Source organism: Xenopus tropicalis, chromosome 4 (genome assembly GCF_000004195.4).
Source record: "Xenopus tropicalis strain Nigerian chromosome 4, UCB_Xtro_10.0, whole genome shotgun sequence".
Classification (NCBI taxonomy): Eukaryota; Metazoa; Chordata; class Amphibia; order Anura; family Pipidae; genus Xenopus; species Xenopus tropicalis.
The window spans coordinates 90495436-90521896 of record NC_030680.2 but is presented as its reverse complement, the minus strand read 5'-3'; the positions used below and the strand labels follow the sequence as shown (position 1 = coordinate 90521896).

The 26461-nt window shown below is 39.5% G+C and overlaps 1 protein-coding gene across 1 annotated transcript in view; it reads left to right on the top strand.

Moving 5' to 3' along the window:
• zswim5 (zinc finger SWIM-type containing 5) overlaps positions 1-26461 on the top strand; it is a 49827-nt gene that overhangs the window by 18051 nt on the left and 5315 nt on the right. The window contains 12 exon segments of the mRNA NM_001097236.1: positions 13178-13534; positions 13968-14116; positions 14996-15146; positions 15441-15614; positions 16479-16655; positions 18351-18497; positions 18718-18855; positions 19783-20043; positions 20505-20640; positions 22488-22645; positions 23218-23381; positions 24187-24268. Coding sequence (NP_001090705.1) covers positions 13178-13534; positions 13968-14116; positions 14996-15146; positions 15441-15614; positions 16479-16655; positions 18351-18497; positions 18718-18855; positions 19783-20043; positions 20505-20640; positions 22488-22645; positions 23218-23381; positions 24187-24268 — 2094 coding nt within the window.

Genomic DNA, 26461 nt, shown 5'->3' with positions numbered 1-26461 from the left:
TACTTAGGGCAGATATTTCACCTTGTATAAAATAATTATAGGGAACTGGTCATAATTGTCCCTTAAGAGGTAATGTTGTATTGCTCAAGTTCTAAAAATATTTAGTATGGACCTTTTTTTCTATGTTTTTATTTCTTCAAGCCATTCTTTGAAAAGCTGAAAGTGCTATGATCATAAGTGTTTTTTTTTTTTCTTCCCTTTCTTGGATTTTGCTATTTAGGTTACAGTATTTATTGTAATTTTTTTTATTCAGTCCCTCTCTGAGTTATGTCTGATTTCTTCTCTTGTTTCTGTCTGCACAGACCACTTAGAGTACAATTGCACAAATTGCAACCTATTTTATGTGAATACTGATGAATGCACATATTGGTATGTAACCCTTTTGTGACTGGTAATCTGATCTTTTTCCAGTAGATGGGAGTTACCAGACAGTTAATTTTGTAGGTACTCCTATGCCTTTCTATTTGTCCCTATATGGGTATGTCTAGAAATGGCATATTTGCTTTTGTTTTGTTTGCCCTTTTGAACTTTTTCTAAGCCTCTATTGTTCTTCTACCTGGCCACAACCTTGATATAACCCTCTGGGAGATGTAAGTAGGTAACAAGAAGGCTACTGGTGTGGTGGAAGTTTGGGTTGGATGCCATAGTATCTTTCAAAAGATAGCTAATGCTATGTGTAGCCTTTAGGCTGATGCCACACGTGGCGTTTTTACGCTGCATTTTTTCTCAGCCTCAAAACGCCGCACAAGCCACACAGCCCCTGACTATGGCGTTTTTCAGCCTAGTACTGGTGACGGAGCAAATCCCGTTTCCATGGTGCTAATAGTGCGAAATAGTAAAAAACGTCGCGTATTTCTGCTAGGTCTGGCAGCTGCCTTTGTGTATAGATAGGAATAGCTTGCTGTGCAAATACTGGTGTATTTCGGCAAACGCTTGAAAAATCCACGCTAAGGCGTTTTCTAGCGTTTTTCTCGCAATGTGTGGTTTGCTTTGAGTCTCCAAGTTATTTCTATGGATGATGATATCGGGCGTTTTTCAGCCACTGAGAGAATTAGAAAATACGCAGCGTAAAAATGCCACGTGTGGCATCAGCCTTACATAGATAATAGAATTCTGCTTTGGATAAGTATTCCCCTGGAATAAGCACTGAATAGCAAAGTGCCAGGAAAAGTATTTTGCCTTTTGAGTATAAAGTAGCTGTGGAGTAGCTGTGAGGAAGATCCTCTAAAGGCCCCCATACACGGGCTGATAGAAGCTGCCGATATCGGCCAGGTTAAAAGATTCAGTCGGATCGGGGGCCACATCGGCTCGTTGATGCGGTCCCCAAACAGACTGCCCCATTGCCGCCTACATAATCCGGTCGTTTGGCCCCAACTTCAAGATCCCCGATATCGCCACCCGTAGGTGGGGATATCGGGGGAAGATCCGCTCGCTTGGCGATCTCGCCAAGCGAGCGGATCTTACCGTGTATACCGACCTTAAGGGCTCTGGCACACGGGGGAGATTAGTCGCCCGCGATTAACTCCCTGTTCGCGGGCGACTAATCTCCCCGAGTTGCCGGCGGGATGGCAGGGATGGCAGACGCGGCGGCGCGATTTCGCGCAAATCGCCGAAAAAGACTCGCGAGTCTTTTTCGGCGATTTCCGGAAATCGCCCCGCCGCGTCTGCCATCCCGCCGGCGACTTACATGTTCGCCGGTGGGATGGCAGGGGTAGGCAACTCGGGGAGATTAGTCGCCCGCGAACAGGGAGTTTTATCGCGGGCGACTAATCTCCCCCATGTGCCAGAGCCCTAAGTCTGCTAAATGGTCCAGTGGTATCTAATGATTTAACAAGATAGCTTGACAGGTGCTAATTATTGCACCCCTAGTGATAATCCATCATCTATAGTTTAGGCCTCATTCACTCCTGATTCTAGCAAATTAATAGGTCAGTACTAGTGTGGGAGGGGTCATGCAGGCACTTTTGTCTCATTAAAATTGTGTAGTGTAAGTATTTTTGTATCCCCATTTTTAAAATAGTGTACAGATGTGTACAATCTATTATTTTATCTATTTAACTTCTTATGAAACCATTTACAAAGAAAGTATTGTTACACCCCCATTCTTCACTCCATATTTACTTTTAAGCATGCCACCCCCATAAAAATATAATAAACATTTTTGTAAATGCTCTCTTAGCTTCTAAATAACCTCCTTTTGCACATGCATAAATAATTAAAATCCATTTTTAATTTGCCCACTTTTCAGTTAAGTGCTTTCTGTGCTTTATTGGATAGCTCTTTGTTATTGGATAGTCTTCATACATGCTGGTAAGTTTCCAGTAATCCTTCCTAGTATATCATGGAAAGCAGTCACAGGATGTGCTCACAGCATGGTCATGGCATATCAAGTTGCAATTTTCCTGGTATTACTTGTTTGCAAAAGGTGTTTCAAATTTTTTATCTTTATATTGGCTTCCTAACGCTGCATGCTGGTCATAGCCTATGGTTTGCACATACACAGGTGTGAGATCTATTATGGAAAATGGTTCCAGTGGGTAGTTTTCTATTATTTGGATCACTATAGCTTTAAAGGGGTAGTCCCCCTTTAAGTTTACTTTTAGTATGCAACTTTTCAATTGGTCCTCATTATTTATTGTTTTTGAATTATTTGCTGCCTTCTTCTAACTCTTTCCAGCTTTCCAATGGGGGGGCACTGACCCCAGCAGCCAAAAACTATTGCTCTGTCAAGCTATAATTTCATTGTTATTGTTACTTTTCATACCTTATTTTTCTATTCAGTCCTTCTATTTATATAGCATTTGCATTCAAACCACTTCCTTGTTGCTAAGGTAATTTGGACTCTAGCAACCAGACAGCTGCTGAAACTCAAAACTGGAAAGCTGCTGAACAGAAATTGAAATAATTAAAAAACTAAAAATAATAAAAAATGAAGAGCAATTGCAAACTGTCTCAGAATTTTACTCTCTACATCAGTGATCCCCAACCAGTGGCTCAGGGGCAACATGTTGTTCACCAACCCCTTGGATGTTACTCTGTGTCCCCAAACCAGGTAGTTATTTTTGAATGCCTGACTTGGTGGCAAGTTTTGGTTAAATAAAAACAAGATATACTACCAAATAAATCTTCCTGTAAGCTGATAGTGTGCATAGGGGCTGCCTCTCTAAATGCTTAAAGTTAACTCAAGCAGAACAACCCCTTTAAATAAAATAATAATAAAAAAAAAAAAAAAAAAAAATATATATATATATATGTTATATTGCTGGTCATTTCTACAGTATTGGAACCCTTTTCCGTGCACCTGAGGCATGATATGTAGCGGAGTGCCATCCTGTGTGTGTGTGTATATGTGCGTGTGTAAATATATATAGTAGGATTGTGTTAAATCCAATATGGATTTAAGCTAGCTTTTTGTCATCAAGTACAACATACTGTATTATTAACCGGAAATCATTAAAAACTATTTGCTTAAAATCAACTCTGTGGGAATTCTGCATAATAGATCCTATGTGTGCATATAAGTTTCTTTATTTGTTTTCTACAAGCTGTTTCCCTCTGTGGATTTAATTTTGTTTTCATATTTTGTATTTGGTATTTGTTTGCAGTAAGACTTCACTATCTGATCTTTATTGCCGCCACAGAAGCATGTATAATGGGGTTGTAGGATATTGTACTGATGCGCTTGTTCTGTGTGGTATGTTATCTTTTGCTAAACTGTTTGTACTTTTTATGCCTTTAAGTCACAGGTGCTGTAAAGCACATTCATGGTACTGGCAAGTTTATTGCATCAGAACATGATTTGTTTTTTATTCTCAGATAAAAGGCACCTGTGGGCAATGCATGTGTGACATTTTGTTGGTTTGCTTCACCTCAGAAAGTTACACTGTCAAAACACCAGGATTTGTTTCAGGCTCGCTCCTATTGTTATCAATGGTTGCTACTGACTTTACAGTTAAATGAATGATATTCACATAAACAGTGGTGTATGTTTGCATCTGTGGAGAGTTTGGTTAGCATGCTTGAAAATCATACTGCAAAATAGTTTCTCGAACACTTTCCAGTCCATAAAAACGAAACAGTGAAAGGAAATAGAACATCTCCTGTATAACATTTATGACATGTTGCAGGCATTTTTTTTTTTTTTTCTTTGCTTGGGTCCTTTAATTGTAGATGGGGATGTTGGTTTTAGATAGAATCTGTGGCTAATGCAAAGGATCTTTTTCCAATTGCCTACTGTGAGGAGTGTTGCTAGTGATGCAATGTAACGGTTTAGCAGCTTTGGCTGTATTAACTATGCAACAGACAAATTAATTTGTATCCATTCTTCTTGCCATGGGATAGACACTGTCAATGTCTTTATGGCACAATCTGAAGCGAAGACTTTTATCTTAAGGAACTTTTAATATATTGTGCCATCTGGCTCCCGTGACCTTGATTTAGTAACCCCCCTTCTTTTTTTTATATTGGCTTCCAGTTTTTTTTTTTTTTTCTTCAGTTGCTAACCAGTTTGAGTGATTAGTGGTGATTTTGTTGTCTGTTACTATGCTTAGAATCAAGCATTGGGTGAATTCTGCTGTTGCCATGTCAATACAGGGAACGGAAAACAGGCATTAAATCCTAGTTTACTAAAAATTGGCCAACCAATACTGGCTTAGGGATTTTGTGAGTGAATCCGATTTGGTTTATCAGTTTGAATGGAACATGTTTATTTTGTATTTAAAATCCATGTGAAGAATGAATGAGAAGAGCACGCAAACATATTCATTTTGTGTACTCTCTTTCATATGACTCTAACCTATATTTCACAGTTTCTATAGCTGGCATTACAGAAGGTATATTGCACATATTATGTTTTAAGGAAAGAAGGCAGTGTAAGAAGGCTCTTGCCGAAGGGGATTTTCCAGTCTTCAGTCTCTCCGTAAGGCCCTGTCCTTCTAGTGCCTTGGTGCTGTATATATGTAGACCTGGGCCTAGGTTGACTAGTTGCACCTATGTGCAGCTTGTGTTAGCACTTTGAGGAATCAGTGCAGCTCTCTTTCTGATACTTCTAGGACAACTGGCAGAGAGCTGACTGCATGACAGAGGTGGTAGATATACAGGGGGTAGTTGAGAGGGGGTTGGGAGCAGGCAGGTGTCCCAGCCTAGAAGCAAAGTTGATATCCGTATTAACTAATAGTTCATCTGCAGTGACCAGAGCAAAATTCATGTTGGTTGCCATAAGCTACTGCTCTGTAGTAAAATAACCATTACTGAAGAATGATCGGTATATATTCTGCATATTTTGCAGTGCATACACTTTATATTTTGTACTTGAAAGATGTATGACAAAGCTAACCATTGCCCTGACAAACTCTCCAATCTAGTTAGGGCATTCAGGTTTTACAAGAAACTCTGTGTCTAAACACTGTTTATTATTGATGCTCTATCCCTGCAATACATCCAAATCTGCACCTTGGTATGGTGCCTCATTCTGACACTGATGCTGTTGCATTGCACATATGTTAAAATGTACAGACCCAAGACAAGGGATCTTGACTGCTGTGATATTTAATATAAATTAATAACTTACCTTTCAGAACCATTCTTACTTTGAAGCAATTTCATAATTTGAAAAATGTTTGTTTTGATGTCACTTTAATTCTGCAGGTCTGGTGGTTTTTCCATGCACAAGAATACAATGGGTAGAAAACCCTGCATCCTCTAGGTTCAACTATAACTTCAGTTAAAGTGATTTAATTCTCTAATGAACAACATGGAGGTCTCTAAGGATCACATTTGGAAACTAACAACCTGCACTGCACTTCTGCTGTTTAATTAACAATTTTTGAAGGTGGAGGTTAGAAGAGGCCATTCTAATTGCCTAACTAGCTCTGTTGAGCAAATGTTGAATAAGCCTGGGACTTAAGAATCCAGCCCCAATGGATCTACCAGTATATATTGCTCTGAGCTGTGTGTCATGATTGCTTTGGCTTGGGCTGATGCAAGAAGTTGAAATATATAATGGCAGTAAAATAGACAAATTGCCTCTAAACAGCCTGTGTGCTAAGTGGATGGTGTTCCAGAATTGCTGGATATATCTTTCTTTCCCAAAATAAATTTATTTGAAGGGATTTTGTCATATTTATGGTACATGTTCTATTCCTAAATTACACTGTTTACACTGTATTTTTTTTTTAGCTGTAATATTGGTATGTAGGCAGCCATCTCAGTGCATTGTGCCTGAGTCTGAGCTTTCAGAAAGAGACAGCTCTACACATACGAACTGCTTTCATATAACCTATTGTTTCTCCTACTGCCATGTAACTGGAGGAGGTTCAAGCCAGACTTGGATTTCCTACTATTGAATGCTATTCTGATATCTACTGGGAGCTGCTATCTTGCTCCCTTCCCATTGTTCTGCTGCTGGGATGGGGGTGAAATCGCTCCAACTTGCAGCTCAGCAGGAAAGTGTGACTGAAGTTTATCAGAGCACAAGTCACATGGCTGTGGCATCCTGGGAAATGAAGAATATGGCTAGCCCCATGTGAAATTTAAAATTAAATATAAAAAAAAGTGTTGTTTGTGCTATTGAAAAACTGCAGGATTTGAAGAATTAACTGATGCGTTCTGAAAAAACATGTTTCCCATGACAGTATTCCTTTAAGCACCGGGGATGTAGAGAGAAGCATCCTCTTTATTAAAGCAAAGCAGAGAATTTTAAAGGGTTCAGGGTAAAGGTGTATTAAGGCTTATTAAATAAATATGTGCCCCTTAGCACTTGTGCACTCTACTGCATTTTGTACAATAAGGCATTTTGAGAAAATGGTTTTAAACCTTTTTTTTTCACTGCCAGTCCCTGCTGCAATCTGGGGAACTCATGGGTTAATTATTCAGCACTGTCAGGTCACTGCACAGAGCCCTGGGGTAACAGAGCAGCATGGCAGCAGATCCCCCTCCCCCTCATATATTCAGTGTCCCTATCACTGATCTGACAGTAAGTTACATCAGAAAAAATTGTACTTTTCCCATTGTTCCTTATTGGAAGAACCTTGTTATATTCCTGACAGAGCCCAGGGAGTTCTGCAGTTGTCAGAGGACTGCACTAGGCATGAGGATGTTGTTCTGTCCCTCCAGTGCACTGGGACCTAATAGTGTTGGATGGGAGGCCATGCTTGGTGATTAACCCCTGAGCAACATCTATAAAATGGCTAATATACAGATATATACAGAACTTGAACAATTATTCATTTTTTTATATTTCTTTTTGAAAGGAGGAGCTGGCATATTTGTAGCAACCTTCTACTTGCACCATATCAAGGAAGCAGACAAATAGGAGCTACAGCAGTCATGAAATGTTTTTATATATGGTGTAGTTCTGATCTATGTATTGCTCTGCTTACTGTAGTTTGAGTCAGAGAGGCACTAAGTTTGCCCAGGTTTTAGCATCTATAGCATCCAACAGGATGTTTGCTTTTAAACAGGTGACCAGGATTAGTCGTTATAGGTGATTAGACCTGTAGCAAATATTGCACCTTTTTACATAATACCTTAGGGTGAAGACACACAGAGCTACTTGTAATGGCTACTAAATGCCAGAAAATACCCTGCCAATACTGACAATAATGAGGATTGCCTCTGCTAAAGCACATGTAGAGACGGTTATCAGTAAATGATCAGCATTGTCTATGTTAGGGCTCTGGCACACGGGGGAGATTAGTCGCCTGCGATTAACTCCCTGTTCGCGGGCGACTAATCTCCCCGAGTTGCCTACCCCTGCCATCCCACCGGCGAACATGTAAGTCGCCGGCGGGATGGCAGACGCGGCGGGGCGATTTGCGGAAATCGCCGAAAAAGCCTCGCGAGTCTTTTTCGGCGATTTGCGCGAAATCGCGCCGCCGCGTCTGCCATCCCGCCGGCGACTTACATGTTCGCCGGTGGGATGGCAGGGGTAGGTAACTCGGGGAGATTAGTCGCCCGCGAACAGGGAGTTAATCGCAGGCGACTAATCTCCCCCGTGTGCCAGAGCCCTTAGTAGCCGCAACAAGTAGCTCCTACTAGTAGCTCCATGTGTCTTCACCCTCAAGGTGGCCATACACAGGCCGATTGTAGGTGCCGATATTGGCTCCTAGACCGATTCGGCAGCTTATTGGCCTGTGTAGGGGCACAAACGATGGGCCTGCTCAACTGACATGTGGCCTGAAATCGGCCAGATATCGATCGGGCAGGTTAAAAAATTTAGTTGGAGCCAATGCAGTCCCCGAACTGACTGTGCCTATTACCGGCATTCTAATTTGATTGTTTGGCCCCAGGGCCAAATGACCGAATTGGCCTAAATTCACCCCATAGTTGGGGATATCTGCAGAAGATCCGCTCGCTTGGCGACCTCACCAAAAGAGCGGATCTTAACGTGTATGGGCACCTTTGGAGTCTAATCCTCCCCCCAGTACTTCCTGCTCTTGAATTAATGCTGTTTTTTTTGTAAGCTGTAATATTGCTTTTCGTAGTAGTCTATACTCTTTTGAGGGAACTGGAAGCCCTACTTTCCAGGATGCTTTTTGTAATGTCCAGTTGCCATGCCACCAACAATTCTACAAAGGATACTGTCATTAACCATTACTTTATATAAAGTATACATGTAAAATACAATGTCTACAGTATGCACAGATATCAATTCAGCAAAGCAATAAATGGGAACTATTGCAAAAATGAAAATTTAATATAAGCTTCATCTAACTGAAATTTATTTATAAAGTGCTGCACGGACACGCAGCACTGTACAATCTTACAATATACACAATTATACACAGGGAGGACAAGTGTCATAATAAATACTATAAATAAGTATAAATAAACAGATTATTTAAATAATATCTTCTAGGCAAAAGTGCTCCCTTTACCTTTAATTTTTGTGATAGTTCCCCTTTAAGCATTTTTTAAGTCTTTTATTTTTGCCTATTTTTACAGTGTTATGTAAAAAGCATCACTGTTTTACTCTAACTGAGGCAGATCAAAAGCATAACATGGTTTATTGTGAAATGAACCTATAGACATAATTTTCAGTGTGATAAATTCAGCTGTATGGGAAGCCCACTGAATGCAGGGACAACTGGCAGTATATAGACAGTGCAGCTGCAATGCATTTTGGTAAGCTCTTTTGGGCAGGGCCCTTTTTACCTTGTATTGGTTGTGTTGTTTGTTTAATGTATACCCATTTATTGTACAACGTCGCGGAATATGTTGGTGTTTTATAAATAAGTATTATTAATAGCAATGATGATAAAAATGCTAGCTTGGCTTTTTATTTTTCTGTACAGCTGTTTCTGGGGCACCTAAGAACTGCCAAACCCTAAGGGTGAAGACACACTGAGCTGCTAGTAGCAGCTGTATGTCAAGGTTACTAAACACCAGAAAATACCTGCCATAGACAATACTGAGAGTTGCCTCTGCTAAAACACACGTTGAGACAATTATCAGTAAATGATCAGCATTGTCTATTTTTGTAGCCACGACAAGTAGCTGCTACTTGTAGCTCTGTTGTGTCTTCACCATTAGTTGCCCCGCAACATGTCTTCGTTTCCGTGGGCGACTAATCTCCTCGCAATGCCATCTCACTGGCAAGAATGTAAATCGCCGGTGGGATGGCATACGCGTTGCTTCATTTTCCCGAAGTTTCCTCGAGGCACGTAGAGACAGTTATCAGTAAATGATCAGCATTGCCTATTTAAGTAGCCACGACAAGTAACTGCTACTAGTAGCTCTGTGTCTTCACCTAAAGTAGGCCAGAAAAACATACATCATACAGGCTTAAGATATTGGGACATGCTTTAAAATCCTTTGTATTAATAAATAATCAAGGTCTTATGTGTATTTAAATATGTTAGTTAGTATGTATTGTGTAGCTGGTGTGTTAATGCTGTCTAGTCATCATATGAATGTGAAATCAAACAATTAGCATATTGTAAGTTCATGTGATGCTGGCAATACACATAATGATAAAAATCATTGCATAATTTTGAATACATTGGTGAAGGTCTGGCCATCCCGACAAATATCCATGAAATATTTATGCTGTAGAGCTCCATATTTGGCAGGGTAGGATGAGGAAGTGGAGTCACAGCTTTTCTCCACTTCCTGCTGTTCTGATCCTCTGTCGGACCAAACCAGGAAAATAATTATAAAAAAAACATGGGCGGATCAGTTGGATACCATGTGGGGTTGCACCATGTAGTGTATTTGTGGCTTTGCCACATGAGCTTAGTTACAGATTAAAGTTATGGCTTTGAAATTGGGGCTTTACTTCCAATTTTATTTAACATCTTTGCTATGCTAACGGATTAAAGCAAACAATAGTGCATTTTTCATTAAAGGCCATGTGAAATGGGGGCTGGGAAGCAAATTACATCTGCATATATGAACATTGGATAGGTTACTGCTTAAAACTGTCTATGACAGAACAGATGGGATGTGAAGGGCCCTTACGGCATATGATTAAAGGTTGGGCAAGGGGCCCTTATGAATTGTCTTATTTTAGCTAACAGGATTGAAGGCAAGCTCATGGTTTTTGCAGGCAGAGTCCTGGGTTAGGAGCAGATGGTTAGGAGAAGCGTCCCTCTAGCTTATTCAGCTGCTCAGGGTAGCTTAAAGGCCACCTCTGGCACAAACAAACGCCAAGCATCCTTAGGATTTAATGCTGAGCTGCCTGACTTAACTAATTACACATGGAAATGCCTTAATTTACTTTAAATTGCTGCATCATATTTAGCTGCTCAACATGGTAAAGAAGAGTCACCATAAACCCTTCAGTGACCTTCCTGCAGCTGCATGAAGGTTAGATATTTCCCCTTGACAAATTGCCGGCTCTAGCTCCTTACCAAGCAGTGCTTCCTGTGGCACTTAGTTGTAAATTGCTCACAAAATAAAGCACACAGAGGTATACTGGGTGTAATCTAATCCTAATGGGATCTATAGAATTTCATTTGTTTTTTTTATCTTGAGCAGCACTGAGCAGGTAGGAACTGATTGATTTCTCTTTGGCAGAACCTCCAGCCAGTTTCAGGACATGCTGAACAGTTTGGATCTGTGAGCGCCTGGCCAAGGCATGGATGCAAAATTCTGCCAGTATAGTAGTACTCCGCTTTGTAGCATACCAGGCTTTTAAGTTAGAATATATAATATTCTGTGCATATTTTATAAAGTGTACACCTGCAATCATGGTGAAAACTCCTCACATGAAGGGCAGGTAGGGAGTTCCAGTATATCATTATCACATTTTCTTTGCCTCCTTTATGTACAGGGGTACAGAATTTCCTGGAGCACAGTTAACCAGGATGAGCTATTATCATGCTGCATGGCATGCTGCTTCCAGGCATACATTTCAGAGCAATGCTGATTATTGAATTTCTAACTCCCCCAATAGTGTTGCTGTAATTATTGACCATGCCACGCTGTTTCCCATATGTCACAGAAGGTTTTCTTATAACTCAAAAGCTGCTAAGTGGACAAATCCCTATGTTCTTCCCCCACACTCTCCTTTGTTATTCCTTTAGCAGCAGGACTCTGCAGAGGATTTTCAGAGTCAGAAAGGGACGGCAGCTTATTTTGGTGGTATGTGGTCCTGGCCATTTGTAAGAAAAAGGTTAATTCTCCCTTGAAGAGAATAAACAAACAATATAGAAATCCAGAGAACACATAAAGAAAGCAGTCCCCATGCAACCAAGATGCAGTGCCTGCCATTCACAAGTGTGCTTCTGGCAGCAAAAAGGTTAAGAAACTAATATGTTAGTTAATGCTTGTTAAACACTGTTAATTAAGCAGTGACCTCAGCCTGAACTGTGCCTGTATACAAGATTAGTGCTTCAAGTAAAGAAAGCATTTAAATGTGCAATTCCTTAAATTGCTATTGTTTATATGCATCCATTGCAACCATTCAAGCCTTGCAGAATTTGGTGACAGCCCAAGCTAAAAATGCATTTGCTTATTTAACCATATTGTTATTGGTGGAATATGTTTCAAGGCATGGATGGCTAATTATAAACTTCAGGGATGAAAATGCACATTTAATTATATATGTTTAAAGGGTTGCCCACACCTTCTAAATTCACTTTTAGTATGATGCAGACTATTTGGCTATTAGGCTATTTTAAGATAAATTGCAGTTGATCTTTATTTTAAATTTTTTATAATGATTCAATTTTTAGTTTAGCAGTTTGCCCGTTTAGAATTTCAGCACCTATATGGTTGCTTGGGCCACTAGCAACCAGGCTATGTTGTATGAGAGGCTGGAGGATAGGAGAGGGCCTGAACAGAAACTGACTGCAAGGGGCACTGACCCCCATTTAAAAGAAATAAAAATGAAGATCGATAAAAGACTTGCTAGGAATAGGAAATTCAGTAATATACTTCAAGATAACTAAAAGGTGCAGTACCCTTTTACTTTACCTTACAATCTGAGTTTGACAACTCTTTCACAGTAGTAGTGTGTGTGGGGCTTTGCAAATGTAGGTTTCCATGTCCCAGCGTGCTTCCCAGGGTTTTTGAATGAGCTTGTGACCTATAACATATTCATGCAGAGCAGTTTGCATCCTGAAACCTAAATCTTCATAAGTGGCATTACAGCTGATGATGCTTTCAACCAATCTACCCACTGTTATATATTATAATACTGATATGTTCCTTTGTTAAGCCATTGTCTTCTGTTTACAGAAAGCTGTAATTTATTGTATTGTGCCCTGAAAAGAGCTGGGTTGCATTGGTTCCAGACATATCTTGACACCGGTGTATAGGATAACAGCAGTTATTAGCGAAGACAAAGACTGGATCATACTATGGGCCTATGTAGACCTCTGTCTCGAGAGGTACAGCAACATGCCCCAATACGTTTTTGTCCAACGGGATATTCTAACCTGCCTGATGGGTATCTGATCAATTTTCAGCTGGATATCGCTCAAACTGGCAGTTAGGAAGACCTCATACAAGGGCAAATAAGCTGCCAACTTGCTCTGGAGGGAAAACTTTTTTCAGCCAGGCAGCTGCCTTTAGTCCTGTGATGGTCTTTATGTGAGGAACTCTGCTGTTGCACACTAAAGTACTTGCCATTCTGTATTTAGTTGGTTTTAGTGTTATTTTATGTCTGTTATTTTTCCAGGGCCTTTGGATAAGTGATTGTAACATGATTTTTTAATTTTTTTTTCTCCTCCAGGTTTTCATTTAAGTGGCACGGTGACAGAGCCAGCAACCCAGTCTGATCCTGAAACCATCTACAAGGTGGCCATTAGTTTTGATCGCTGTAAGATCACCTCAGTCACTTGTGGATGTGGGAACAGAGACATTTTCTACTGTGCCCATGTAGTAGCACTCTCTCTGTATCGCATCCGCAAACCGGATCAGGTCAAATTGCGTCTTCCCATCTCAGAAACCCTCTTCCAGATGAACCGTGACCAACTGCAAAAGTTTGTGCAGTATCTCATCACAGCCCATCACACAGAAGTTCTTCCAACGGCGCAAAAGTTAGCAGATGAAATCCTATCCTCGAACTCTGAAATCAATCAAGTGCATGGTAATTTTCTCTTGCTTTTTGTGTTGATATTTTGTATTCCCTGTGAGTAAATAGATTGCATAATGGTTCCTCATATGCTATTAGATTTTTGCCCTCATGTTCTCCATTTATTGTGATACTTGGGATAAACTGTAGGAATTTCAAATTATTAATTTCAGTAGGTGGTTTAAAGTAATGCGAAAATACACCTAGCTGTACAATGACTGATGGGAACAAGATTGTAAGTGTAATAACTACTAGGTGACAAATCATGCTTACAAATGTAAAAGGATCTGCACAGTCTTTTGCTTTTTCTTTATAGTAGATGATTTGTTTATTGGCTTTGAAATGGAGATAAATGATGGGCAAAGTTTTTTAAGTAAACAAGTTCTATGTATTTATCTGTATATTCTCTTAGTAAATGAATTATAATCTCAGTTCTTGCCTTTTTTAGGTGCCCCTGATCCAACAGCTGGTGCAAGCATTAATGATGAAAACTGTTGGCATTTGGATGAGGAGCAAGTCAGAGAGCAGGTGAAGCTCTTCCTCTCTCAGGGAGGCTACTACAGTTCTGGGAAGCAGCTTAATTCCATGTTTGCCAAGGTACTATGGTTTTGAATGATTATCTAGTCCAAATGTCATTTGTAAGCAGTCCCCTGCTGTCTGTGTATATGAACTAATTATGTAAACTGTTAACTGTCGATGTGATATCACTATACCAGTATTAGGACTGCTTGTCCTACATTCCGTTGGAAGATGGTTACTAGTAAGATGCACTTATTGCACTAAACCAAATCGTTTTAAGTCTAGATGTGGTTGCTTTTGTATATAAAAACATATTTCATATTCTCAGTTGTGCAAAAGAAATTGGCTTCTGAAAATCTGTACATTATCTGATTTGGGGTTTTTTTTTTATACAGGTATAGTATCTATTTTTATTAACATGTATTTATTAAGCACCAGCCCTTATTCCACAGTATTTACAGTGAATAGGTGTATACATGAAATATACAAGAAAACATACAAAATAACCAATACAAGAGGTAAATAATGCCCTATCCAAAAAAAGCTTATTATCTGGGATGCTTGTGACAATGGGACAATGTGTCTTCCAGAAAAGGTGGTCTTTCTGAATTTTGGATAACCATACCTTAAATCAAAAAATCATTTAAATATTAAATAAATTCAGTAGGATTGCCTCCAGTAAGGATTAACTATATATTAATTAGGGTCAAGTACAAGATACAGTTTTATTACAGAGAGAAAGCAAATCATTTTAAAAAAACCTGAATTATTTGATTTAAATGGACTCTCAAAAAGATGACCTAGTAATTTTGAGCTTTCTGGGCAAGCTATCCTATACATGTATAAATATGTTACACGTGTTTTTTTTTTTTTTATTATTTTTTTTATTAAATCTTTATTTACAATAAAGCAAAATGTAAAGATTGACATTGTGCCTATTATTTCTCCCTCCCTCAGGTTAGAGAAATGCTCCGCATGAGGGATTCCAATGGTGCTCGAATGCTGACACTGATCACCGAGCAGTTCATGGCTGACCCTCGGTTAGCCCTCTGGAGACAGCAGGGTACAGGCATGACTGATAAGTGCAGGCAGCTTTGGGATGAACTAGGTAACAAATCACATTATTTGCTTGTAACCCAGGTTGTTCATTAACAGCGCTGTAGTCAGCTTAATGGCAAAAGCCAGAACATAATCCTTAATGAAGGCTTGCGATGGAATGTAAAAAAATCATACTCTGCTTGACCTTTGGGATGGTTTTTAGAAAGCATGAGTATTTTATCTTGAAAAATATAAACAATGACATTTCTTGTTATCCAATCAGTAAGTTTATTTTGCTGTCTACAAGATCAAAACATTGCTGTATGACATAGATATGTTATATACGTCTTGTTTTCTGACCTAGGGGCCCTTTGGGTTTGCATTGTTCTGAATCCTCACTGCAAACCAGAGGAAAAAGCCTGCTGGCTTCGGCAACTGCGAAAATGGCATGACATGGATGTCTGCCCCTTAGAGGATGGAAACTATAGCAATGACCTCCCTAACATTACTAATGCTTTACCACAAAATAATGGTCACGGTAAGTTCATAAAAAGAGTAATTCTCTTATTGTGTGTTTGAAAACAGCCTGTCCATGATTGCCTTAATGTTGACACAAATCTGATACATACTTACCCCCAAGAATTCAAACTCTTATTGCTGCAAAAAAAAAAAGTTACTTGACAAAATATTAAAATGTGCAAAATAGAGTGCCACATTAAAACAGCTGATTTTTAATTTTTAGTACTTTGAAATAAAGATATGACTGAAAAAAACAAATTCAGTGCAAGATTTCTTTTTCATCCAACTGAGCAAAATATTAATCGGCACAAATGCAAGTGCATGGAACTGTATAGTTCGCTGACTTAATAAAAAATATTAGAAAATGAAAAGATCTTTAATGCCAAATCTACCAAAATATTGTTTTCGCAAAGAATATGCCTTTGTTTTGGATAATCTTTTGGCATGTGTGAATGATTGCTTTGCTAATATCAGAGCAGGAAAGATTAATTCTGCTCAATAAGCCTGTAGAGGACTTTTGTTTGACCCGTGCCATCTTCCTCTTCATCTGATGAGCAGTATAAATCAGTGTCTGAGGCTTTGTTAGGTGCACTTGTCCTGATTGCCCTACTTGCCATGCTCTTCTAAAGAGGACAGGAGGTTGATTAAAACTGTATCTACCTCCCTACTGAGACAAGAATATGGATTTTCTCTCTGGAAGGAAATTATTTCTCTTCCAAAAATACATTTAACAGTGGTTTCAAAAAATAGAAAAAATATGATGCATTCCAAGTGACTGATTTTCACTGAAAGGTATCCAAGTAAATGTAAAATTTTATTGGAGTGGGGGAAGAATTGTCCAAACAGAAATGTTAGAGTAAATGTTTTTCTTTTCTTTCTTTAGATTCTTTAGTAAGACCCAGAAGAACAGTATTTACCCGGGCTATTGAAGGTTGTGACTTACACTGGCAAGACAGCCACTTGCAGAGAATTATTAGTAGTGACTTCTATTTGTCACCTTCCTTCCAAAGAGATGGAGAGAGTCTACTCTTCAATGCTCAGGGCCAACCCCTCTGGTTAGGTAAGTGTAAATCTTTTATTCAGTGAAAATTCTTGTTAAATGAAGAACGTAAAATTGTGAGATGTGGTGGAAGAAAGCAATATACTTTTAATAATGAAATATACTATTCCAGAACAGATATATATTTTTTAGCTGATGACTATCATAAAACTCCTGTCTTCCATGCCATCATCAGTATGACAACTTTGCAATAGAACCATATTTTAGTGTTGTAATGAACATTATTTTTCACTTTAGAAATACACTACATAATCACTTTTAGTATGTTATAGAAAGTCCTATTCTTAGCAACTTTTGCAATTGGTCTTGATTATTTATTTATTTGAAATTGGGTTCACTGACCCAGGCAGCCAGAAACTGTGAGGCTTCAATTTTGTTGTTATTGTAACTATTTATACCTCATCTTTATATTCACTTCCTCTCCTGTTCATATTCCAGTCTCTCATTCTAACCACTGCCAGGTTACTAAGGTAAACAAGACCCTTGCAACCAGATAGGTTCCAAAATACCAAACTGAAGAGCCGCTGAAGAAAAAGTAAAATAACTGAAAAAACAAACAAAATAAAAAAAATGAAAACCAATTGAAAAAGTGTTTCAGCATATGATTGCCAATGCCACACCAAGTTAATTCAGAAGTGAACAAACCCTATAACATCATACTTTTTATCTCGCAGTACTTTTCAAAGATTATACATAATTCACAGTCCCTCATCTAGTGGATCTTACAATTCAAGGTCCCTTTCCATTTACAAACTTGATCCAGCTTTTTTAGAAACCAGTTAACCAGCATGTATTTTTTTTTTTTTTTTTTTTGAGTTTGGAAGGAAACCCACACTTATTTGGGGAAAACATACAAACTCATTTCAGATAGTGGCCAGGCTCTATTTAAACCCCTGACTGCAGTGCTGCAAGGCAACTAAACATAACACCACCACTTTGCCACTAGTGGCCACAAACTGACAATTTCAGCCTACTTAAAATTATTATTGCAGTTCTCAGCTCAACATTAATACAAATATACATTACAGAAATGCCCTGTGATAGCCCTTACATTTATTTTCATGTTTTACCGTGGAAATTAAATAGGCATACAAGTGACTTTCCCTTTGTTTACCAAATTATTGTATAAGCACCTGGTACAGGTCCTGAACAATCACTGTAAATCTAATGGTAGAGCTGCAGGAAAGGCTAAAAATAGTATTGGCACAGCAGGGTTAATAATAATCACCAGGGGAAGAAATACTCCCCATAGCTCCGCCACCAGATTTAACTTTTATCTTTCAGAAGAGAAAAATGTGCAGTAATAAAGAGAATTTGTACTTTTTATTGTTGGCAGGTAGTTTTTGGAAGGTAGTTGTCAGGAAAGGAATTTGTGAATTGCAGTTGTATAGTTCAATGTCACCTGAATCTTGGCTTTTAGATTACATTTTTATATGAATTACAAAGAAAAAAAGAATTACAAGCAATTACAGTGATTTCCAATCTGTAATGCAGCTTTTGGGCAATGATATTTTCTACCTGGCCCAGTTAGCATCAAGGCCAAATAATACGGAGTTGTTTAGATTGTTGAGGGCTTAATTTTTTGTCTATACAAAAGCCAATGAGTAGATTTGACCAAGAGTGGATAGATATACCATCATCCATTATGTACCTCTGGCACTTTCACACTATCTTTCTTTCTTTCTTTTTTTATAGAACATGTTCCTACAGCATGTGCCCGAGTGGATGCCCTGAGATCCCATGGTTACCCCAAAGAGGCTTTACGCTTAGCAGTTGCCATAATAAACACCCTGAGATTGCAACAACAGCGACAACTGGAAATTTACAAGCAGCAGAAAAAAGGTAGGGTCTACAACTCATCCAAAAACTGTAATATGTTTAGATTAATTATGTCATAAAATTTACAGTTGAGTTTAGGATGTTTATTGGCTGAAGGAAAGTTTACTTATACTTTAACTGTGTTAAACATAGCCATATTCATAAAGAAGGAGCATTACATTTTTAAAACTGTTTTCAGAGATGCTTCCTAATTTCATTTACCAATGCACATTTATATTTATAGAACTGATACAGAGAAATTCAACCACAATAACCAATTTGGAGGGATGGGTTGGACACCCGCTTGATCCTATTGGCTGCTTATTTACTACTCTCACCGAAGCATGCTTGTCTGATGAAGACAATGCAATGGAAGTTTTAGGTAAGAAACCTTCATATTTTGGACCACAACTATTTCCATTGTTATACCAACATAGCATATAATGCCAGCCATTAGCCCTTTATAAAAGCTCTGTGTCAGATTATTGGTGCTTTGCTTGAAGTGGAAGCAGTACCATTATAAACTGTGCTTCTTGCTGTTCCTGCCATATCCACACATGACCACTTAACCCATATAGCGTCATGAAATGCACTGATCATTTCCTATGACTAATAAGGTGCTGGGACTGATAGCAATTAATTGAACTGGCGCCCATTAATGTGTAAAAGGCAAATTTCAAAAAGAAAATCTCCTGGGTGTGTTTCGGTTTATTAAATCTGGTTTTAATTGCCGCTGTGATTCTGCTACATTTTGACATTCCCTGCATTTTCAGTGTTACTGTGCTTTTTTCTAACATGCAGAGTGTGCTTGAAGGGAAAGAAATGGAAGAAATGGTGGGGCAGTTTTGACATACTAATCAAATAATCTTTTCAAAAGCCTTTTCAGTGGTCAAAAATAATGTCTAATCGCCAGTGGTCTTTCAGGTCTAGAAATAGCCCTGGCAAACTCCTTTCAACAGTGCATGCTGCTGAGTTGGAAATTAGGTCCCCTCTTCTCTCTGAAAAACCACTTTGTTCTCGTTTTAAAAAGTGTCTTCGGCTACATATCAACTCAAGATATCCAGTATGAGAACACTAGAAACTATAGCTAATAAACTAGCAATAAGCAAACTAAAATATTTCTCCCAGTATCTCTTTTATAAAAGTGATTAAAAGGATTCTACAGTACATAGATAAAGTAAATATAAATCATGTTTGAATTGTATTTTACAATACTAGTTAGTAGTCTCACAAAAGGTCCATTAACAAGTTAAAAAAAAATGTATTGGTTTTGTGGACTGATATTCTGTTGTTACCTTTTACTGTACAGATAGCAGTGAGTCCCGGCGGCCTGTCTATCAGCATATATGTGTACAGAATGGCTCAGTTGAAAGTGGGGAATCATATTTATCCTTGGCACTGGAAGTAGCCCTCATGGGCATGGGCCAGCAAAGACTGATGCCTGAAGGTCTGTATGCTCAGGATAAAGTGTGTCGCAATGAGGAGCAAATCACTGGCCGACTTCAGGAACTGGAACTTGATGCCATACTGGTACAGACACTCCGCAAGCAATGTATCCTGCTGCTGGAAGGTGAATTCTAAAATGTAGCTCAGTAAGAGATGAATTGAGTGCTTTGTTGGCAGATCCTAACCCTTCTATATATTTTGCTGCTGATTTTGCAAAAGAAGGATTATTGCATAATATCCATTGTACAAATGTCTTAAGCTGCAACAGTAGATTCTAGATAAGAGGGATATAGAAAGCATTTTTTTGATCGTAAGATACAGCTTAATAGCAAATAAACGTTTAAAGGAACACGCAGGAGGAGTAATTATACAGGACATAGCTCTGTATGCAAATAGCTATGTGCTATGTATCGAATTTTAAAAAAAAAAACCCACGAGATTACCAAAAAGTTTTCTTCTATGCAAATATCGGCAGCTATTGTCTAAAATAATATTTATTGGATTGATTGGTCATAGTGAAATGATGTGCTGTGTTGGTCATTAAAGTTGCTGCAGAAACTTATATATTTTTCCAATGCATTTCAGGAGGCCCATTCAGTGGTCTTGGGGAAGTCATACATCGAGAGAGCGTGCCTATGCATACCTTTGCCAAATATTTATTCACAGCACTGTTGCCACATGATTCAGATCTGGCCTATAAATTGTCGCTCAGAGCAATGAGGTATGTGCTTCATGGTAGTTATTAAAAAATATATATATATTTCTTTAAACAGTGTATACAGATTACAAGTTTTTAAGCTGTAGGTCAGGAAAACCCTGACCTACAGCTTTGTTCCACGAACGTCTGAAAAGCGTCCAAATGTGTTTTTTTTTCGTAATAATCGGTATTTTGCGATTTTTTCCGTAAATTGTCGCAGCTTTTTCGTAGCCATTACGACTTGCTCGTAAATTGTCGCGGCTTTTTTCGTAGCTGTCGCGCAGAGTACGAAAGTTTCGGATTCATTCAAGCTTCAGTATCGTGACTTTCCTTGGGCCAGGTTGGAGCTGCAGAGTGCCATTGAGTCCTATGGGAGGCTTCCAAAATCATGCAAAGTCGCAAAGGTTTGCCCGCTGTTTACGAGTGCTCAATACGAAAAAGTCGTGACAATATACGAGCAAGTCGTAACAGCTATGAAAAAGTCGCGACAATTTACGAGAAAGTCGTAATGGCTACGAAAAAGTTGCAACAATTTACGAGCAAGTCGTAATGGCTACGAAAAAGTCGCAACAATTTACGAAAAATTGCAAAATGTTTGTTTCCAATCCGATTTTTTCCCATTCGGGATTCGGATTCGTGGATTAGTAAATCAGCCCCATAGTGAAATTAAAGGTGGCCATACACGGGCATATTTCAGCTGCCGATTCCGGTTCTTAAGACCGAATGGGGCCCTCTGACAGGCCTCCCGGACTGATATCTGGCCAGTTTTCATTGGATCAGGGGCTGCATTGGCTCGTTTGTGCGGTCCTTGCTACAACTTTTCCTAACCCCCTCATTGCATTGTGTTGGCCATTTAAGGCATATTGGGGGAAGGATATTGGATAATAAACCAAATGTTTTGTTTTTCAAATTGGTTTCCAGGATTTATCTGTCCCCTGTGAAAAAAGTTTCTTACTTTGTTTGCACATTTCCAATGAATAACATTCCCCTCTTTATTCATTTTTGCACAAACATAGTGCAGTAATAGGTTTATAACTTTTTTGTTTCTTTTATAGGTTGTTGTAGCTAAGGATGCACTGAATCCAGGATTTGGTTTGGGATTCGTCCAAGGTTCTGCCTTTTTCAGCAGGATTTGGCCAAATCAAATCCGAATCTTTAAAATCACATGACTTCTGGTCATGTGAACATGGAAGTAAAAAAGTTTTTTGAGAACACACAGTGTGCTTCTATTTAACCTTTCCTCATAATTTTCATATGCAAAATAGGATTCGGTTTAGTATTCGCCAAATCTTTTACAACAGATTCAGGGTCCAGCAGAACCAAAAAATTGTGGATTTGGTGCATCCCTAGTTGTAGCAAAGATGTGAGTTGCCTATTGCTGTGGCACATTTCTGAATCCTTGTGTAGAGCGGCTCAAAAAAGTTTTATGGAAACATTTTTGTCTGTTTCGTGGTATAGTTAAATCAATAAGTGCGCTGCTTGTGTAAATACAGTATGAGGAGTGGATGAAATGGATGTAAGATGTGGTGCTTCATTAAGTGCTTGTAAAATATTTTCTCTTTTACAAGCTATGTTAACCTAGATAACATACATAGACTATTTGACGAAAACAAAGCAGGTTGTCTATCAGATCTTCATGTTGGTTATTTTTTTGGTATGCATACTTCATTATGGTGACTAAGGTGGAAACTATAGATACTACCAACAGGTATGTGCTGTGTATTACTGGTATGTCACTTGCATCTCAATAATGAGAGAGGGAAGATTCAGTTACAGATGATTAATTAAGAACATTTTCATGTATATTTACTTTATAATAATATTAGGTTCCCACTAAAGACACTAATTTTTGTGTGTTATCTTTTTTTTAGACTTCCAGTGTTAGAAAGCAGTGCCCCTTCCGTGGATGTATCCCATCCTCATCATATTGTGTCAGTAGTGCCAAGCCGTTATCCTCGCTGGTTCACACTTGGGCATTTAGAATCACAGCAGTGTGAGCTAGCTTCTACCATGCTTACTGCTGCAAAAGGTAAGAGAGGCATGTTCTATTACAGGCCATAGGTGCCAATGCTTAACTGTTAAAATGTTCCACCATAGACAAGTTCCACCATAGGTTAAAGCATGGACGAAAGTAACACTTCTGTCCATTTTCCCTTGCCTAAATGCAACACTTCATGCAGAACAAATTGGGAATGTGTAACATAAAATAAAAAAGACATTTGGGGATTTGACATCTTGAATAAGGTCTGAACCAGGACCGAAACGTTGATGTTTTTAAACCATGTAATTAATCATTAATAAATTTGATTAAAGGAGACAGGAGTGCGCATAATCATTGGGTATGGATACAAGCTTCAACTATGTGCAACACCTGTTTACTGTGAAAGTAAACTTCATATGGGAGTGCGGACCTATAGGTGTAATATAAATATATAAATATCTCATGTATATACATGGTATACATATTTTTTTTTTTAATTATTATTGAAGGCATGAAAGATTGAAAAATACAGATTACTGGCACTGTCCTTGGCATGCTGGGGGGCTTAACTTACATTTTGGATAGCTGGCCTGCCATTTTCCTGTTTTTCTGTCTTCTAGGTGATATGCTGCGCCTGCGCACCGTGCTTGAGGCCATACAAAGAAACATACACTCTTCCTCACTTATCTTTAAGCTGGCTCAGGATGCATTTAAGATTGCTACCCCAGCTGACACCAGCTCTGACACCACACTTCTAAATGTAGCATTGGAGCTGGGACTGCAGGTATAGCACTGTCGGGAGTGTACAATTTTACATAATTTTTTTGTTTAAGTGGCATATATGTGTCTATATATTGCAGACTCGTTAGTGTTTGTATGTGACATTTTTGAAGTGAGAGGTTCATTCAAATTATTTGCCCAGTGGTGTAGTTATAGAGGGCACAGTCTCCGTACCTGCAGGGTTAGGAAGTTGAACAGGGGGGCCTATAAAGACAGGCAAGTAGAGGCAGGTAGAGGTGGGACCCCACCACATTCAATTTAGGGCCCCCAAACATCAGTAAGTTGATCTATTCTACCATATAGAATTGTAATAACTAATAAATTAGGGCCTTACTGGGCCCTCTACACTACTAGACACCCCTGCAACTGCATGGTCTACTTTCTTATTAGATACACTCCTGAGTGGGGTCATAGGTCTGCCTTGTTTACAGCTTACTGATTAGAACTCCCCCAAAAATATTAAGAGGGGGCTGTTCAGAGACATGTCAGAGGAGTCTTTATTTAATATTTTGCTAACGTTTTGTTGGTTTATAATAAAAAGTAGACATTCATGACCCAGACATTTACAAGCTATAACCTTATAAATAAAGGAATGGTAACCAGGGGTGTGAAAATCTGACTCTGTGCAATCCCCTCTCCCTAGCTAAAAATTCATCACAGGTTAATTTTTTCCTCATTCTTAGGACTAGGCCCTTTAACTTTATTTGCATTTTCCTTATTCCTGTGTCTATAAATCATTCTTACTTTCCTATTATGTATGCCTTATTATATCAGTCTTTATGCTTATATGTCTATCTTGTTCTCTTAAGGTCATGAGAATGACTCTCAGTACCCTAAACTGGAGGCGGAGAGAGATGGTGAGATGGCTTGTGACCTGTGCCACGGAAGTCGGTATGTAAATTCACTTTCAGGTTAAACATTGACTCTAAAGATTTTGTGGTCACAACAGTACTGATTTTGTTTAAATATGTAGTGGCTGTAACTTTACTAAATATTTAAGTACTTAATTTTTTCTTGTCAATAGGTTGTGATCTAAAGTAGAAAGATGCAGGCTTGAATTTTAAAGAAGCAAAATATACCAGTATTAACCTAAACTAGGGCTTCTGTTGAAAAGGTGTTCTATTTAAATGAGCAAAAGGTTTGTTGTTTGCTGTACTTAAAAAGATTTTTTTGTAGTTGGACCTTTCTCTTTGATTCACCATAGCAATTATAATAGCATCCACATATATGACATGTCTTAATCCATATTAAGCCCTATAGGCTGCAGGATTCCTAATTTAAAAACAGGGCTGTGGAGTTGGAGTCGAGGAGTCGGAGGCAATTTTGGGTACCTGGAGTCGGCAAAAAATGAACCGACTCCGACTCCTACTAAATTTAAATGGGAATAAAAAAAAAAAAAAATAAAGCAAGTTTTAATGTCCCAATTCACAAACAGTCATAATTAATTACTTCTCTGCTATAAGAATAAAGCCCAATGCACGCAGTGCATAAACGAACACGCTGGGTGACCATGAAGCTTTTCATTGGCTGTATGCTTCACTAAATGGGACGTAACGCACAGTTACGGTGCGGCAGCTCCACTGCGTCGTGTTCCACTGGGAACCCAGCCTAACTCTCACTGATAACTAAATAACTAGAAATACCTGTATACGTGAAGGGAATGGATAGTCCATAGTTTAAGACTGAAGCTTTAAAACATTTGAAAAACTGCTGTAATTCAGCTGTAATGTTAGCTTAAATTTTAAACATGACTATGGGATTCTAGGGAAATCATTAGAAGTAGGAGTATAGATAAAATTGTCTATCTATACAGTCTATCAGTCGTGTTTTAAGTGGTTCACCTCCCACAGGCACCATAGGGTAGAAAGAGTATATGGCACACACAGGCAGCACTCTGCCTGCCCTACGCTACCTGTGTGTGCCATACTGTGCCTGTCATATGCTGCCTGTGTGTGCCATACTCTGCCCTACCCTGCCTGTGTGTGCCATACTCTGCCCTACCCTGCCTGTGTGTGCCATACTCTGCCTGCCATATGCTGCCTGTGTGTGCCATACTCTGCCCTACCCTGCCTGTGTGTGCCATACTCTGCCTGTCATATGCTGCCTGTGTGTGCCATACTCTGCCCTACCCTGCCTGTGTGTGCCATACTCTGCCCTACCCTGCCTGTGTGTGCCATACTCTGCCCTACCCTGCCTGTGTGTGCCATACTCTGCCCTACCCTGCCTGTGTGTGCCATACTCTGCCCTACCCTGCCTGTGTGCCATACCCTGCCCTACCCTGCCTGTGTGTGCCATACTCTCCCTGCCATATGCTGCCTGTGTGTGCCATACTCTGCCCTACCATGCCTGTGTGTGCCACACTCTCCCTGCCATATGCTGCCTGTGTGTGCCATACTCTGCCCTACCCTGCCTGTGTGTGCCATACTCTCCCTGCCATATGCTGCCTGTGTGTGCCATACTCTGCCCTACCCTGCCTGTGTGTGCCATACTCTGCCCTACCATGCCTGTGTGTGCCACACTCTCCCTGCCATATGCTGCCTGTGTGTGCCATACTCTGCCCTACCCTGCCTGTGTGTGCCATACTCTCCCTGCCCTACCCTGCCTTTGTGTGCCATACTCTGCCCTACCCTGCCTTTGTGTGCCATACTCTCCCTGCCATATGCTGGCTGTGTGTGCGCCATACTCTGCCTGCCCTGCCTGTGTGTGCCATACTCTGCCTGCCCTGCCTGTGTGTGTGTGTGCCATACTCTGCCTGCCCTGCCTGTGTGTGCCATACTCTGCCTGCCATATGCTGCCTGTGTGTGCCATATACTCTTCCTGCCCTATGCTGCCTGTGTGTTCAATACCCTCCCTGCCCTATGCTGCCTGTTTGTGCCATACCCTCCCTGCCCTATGCTGCCTATACACAGGCAGCATAGGCCAGGCAGTACTTACAATGTCTGAGGTGTGAACAGACGAACAATGTGGGTGATTACAGCCTGAGCAGGAGGTGTGAACAATGCAGGGGGTGAACAATGCATAGATTAAAAGGTGTGAACAGTACAAGGGATTAGATGTTTAAATAATACAGAGGGATTACAGCCT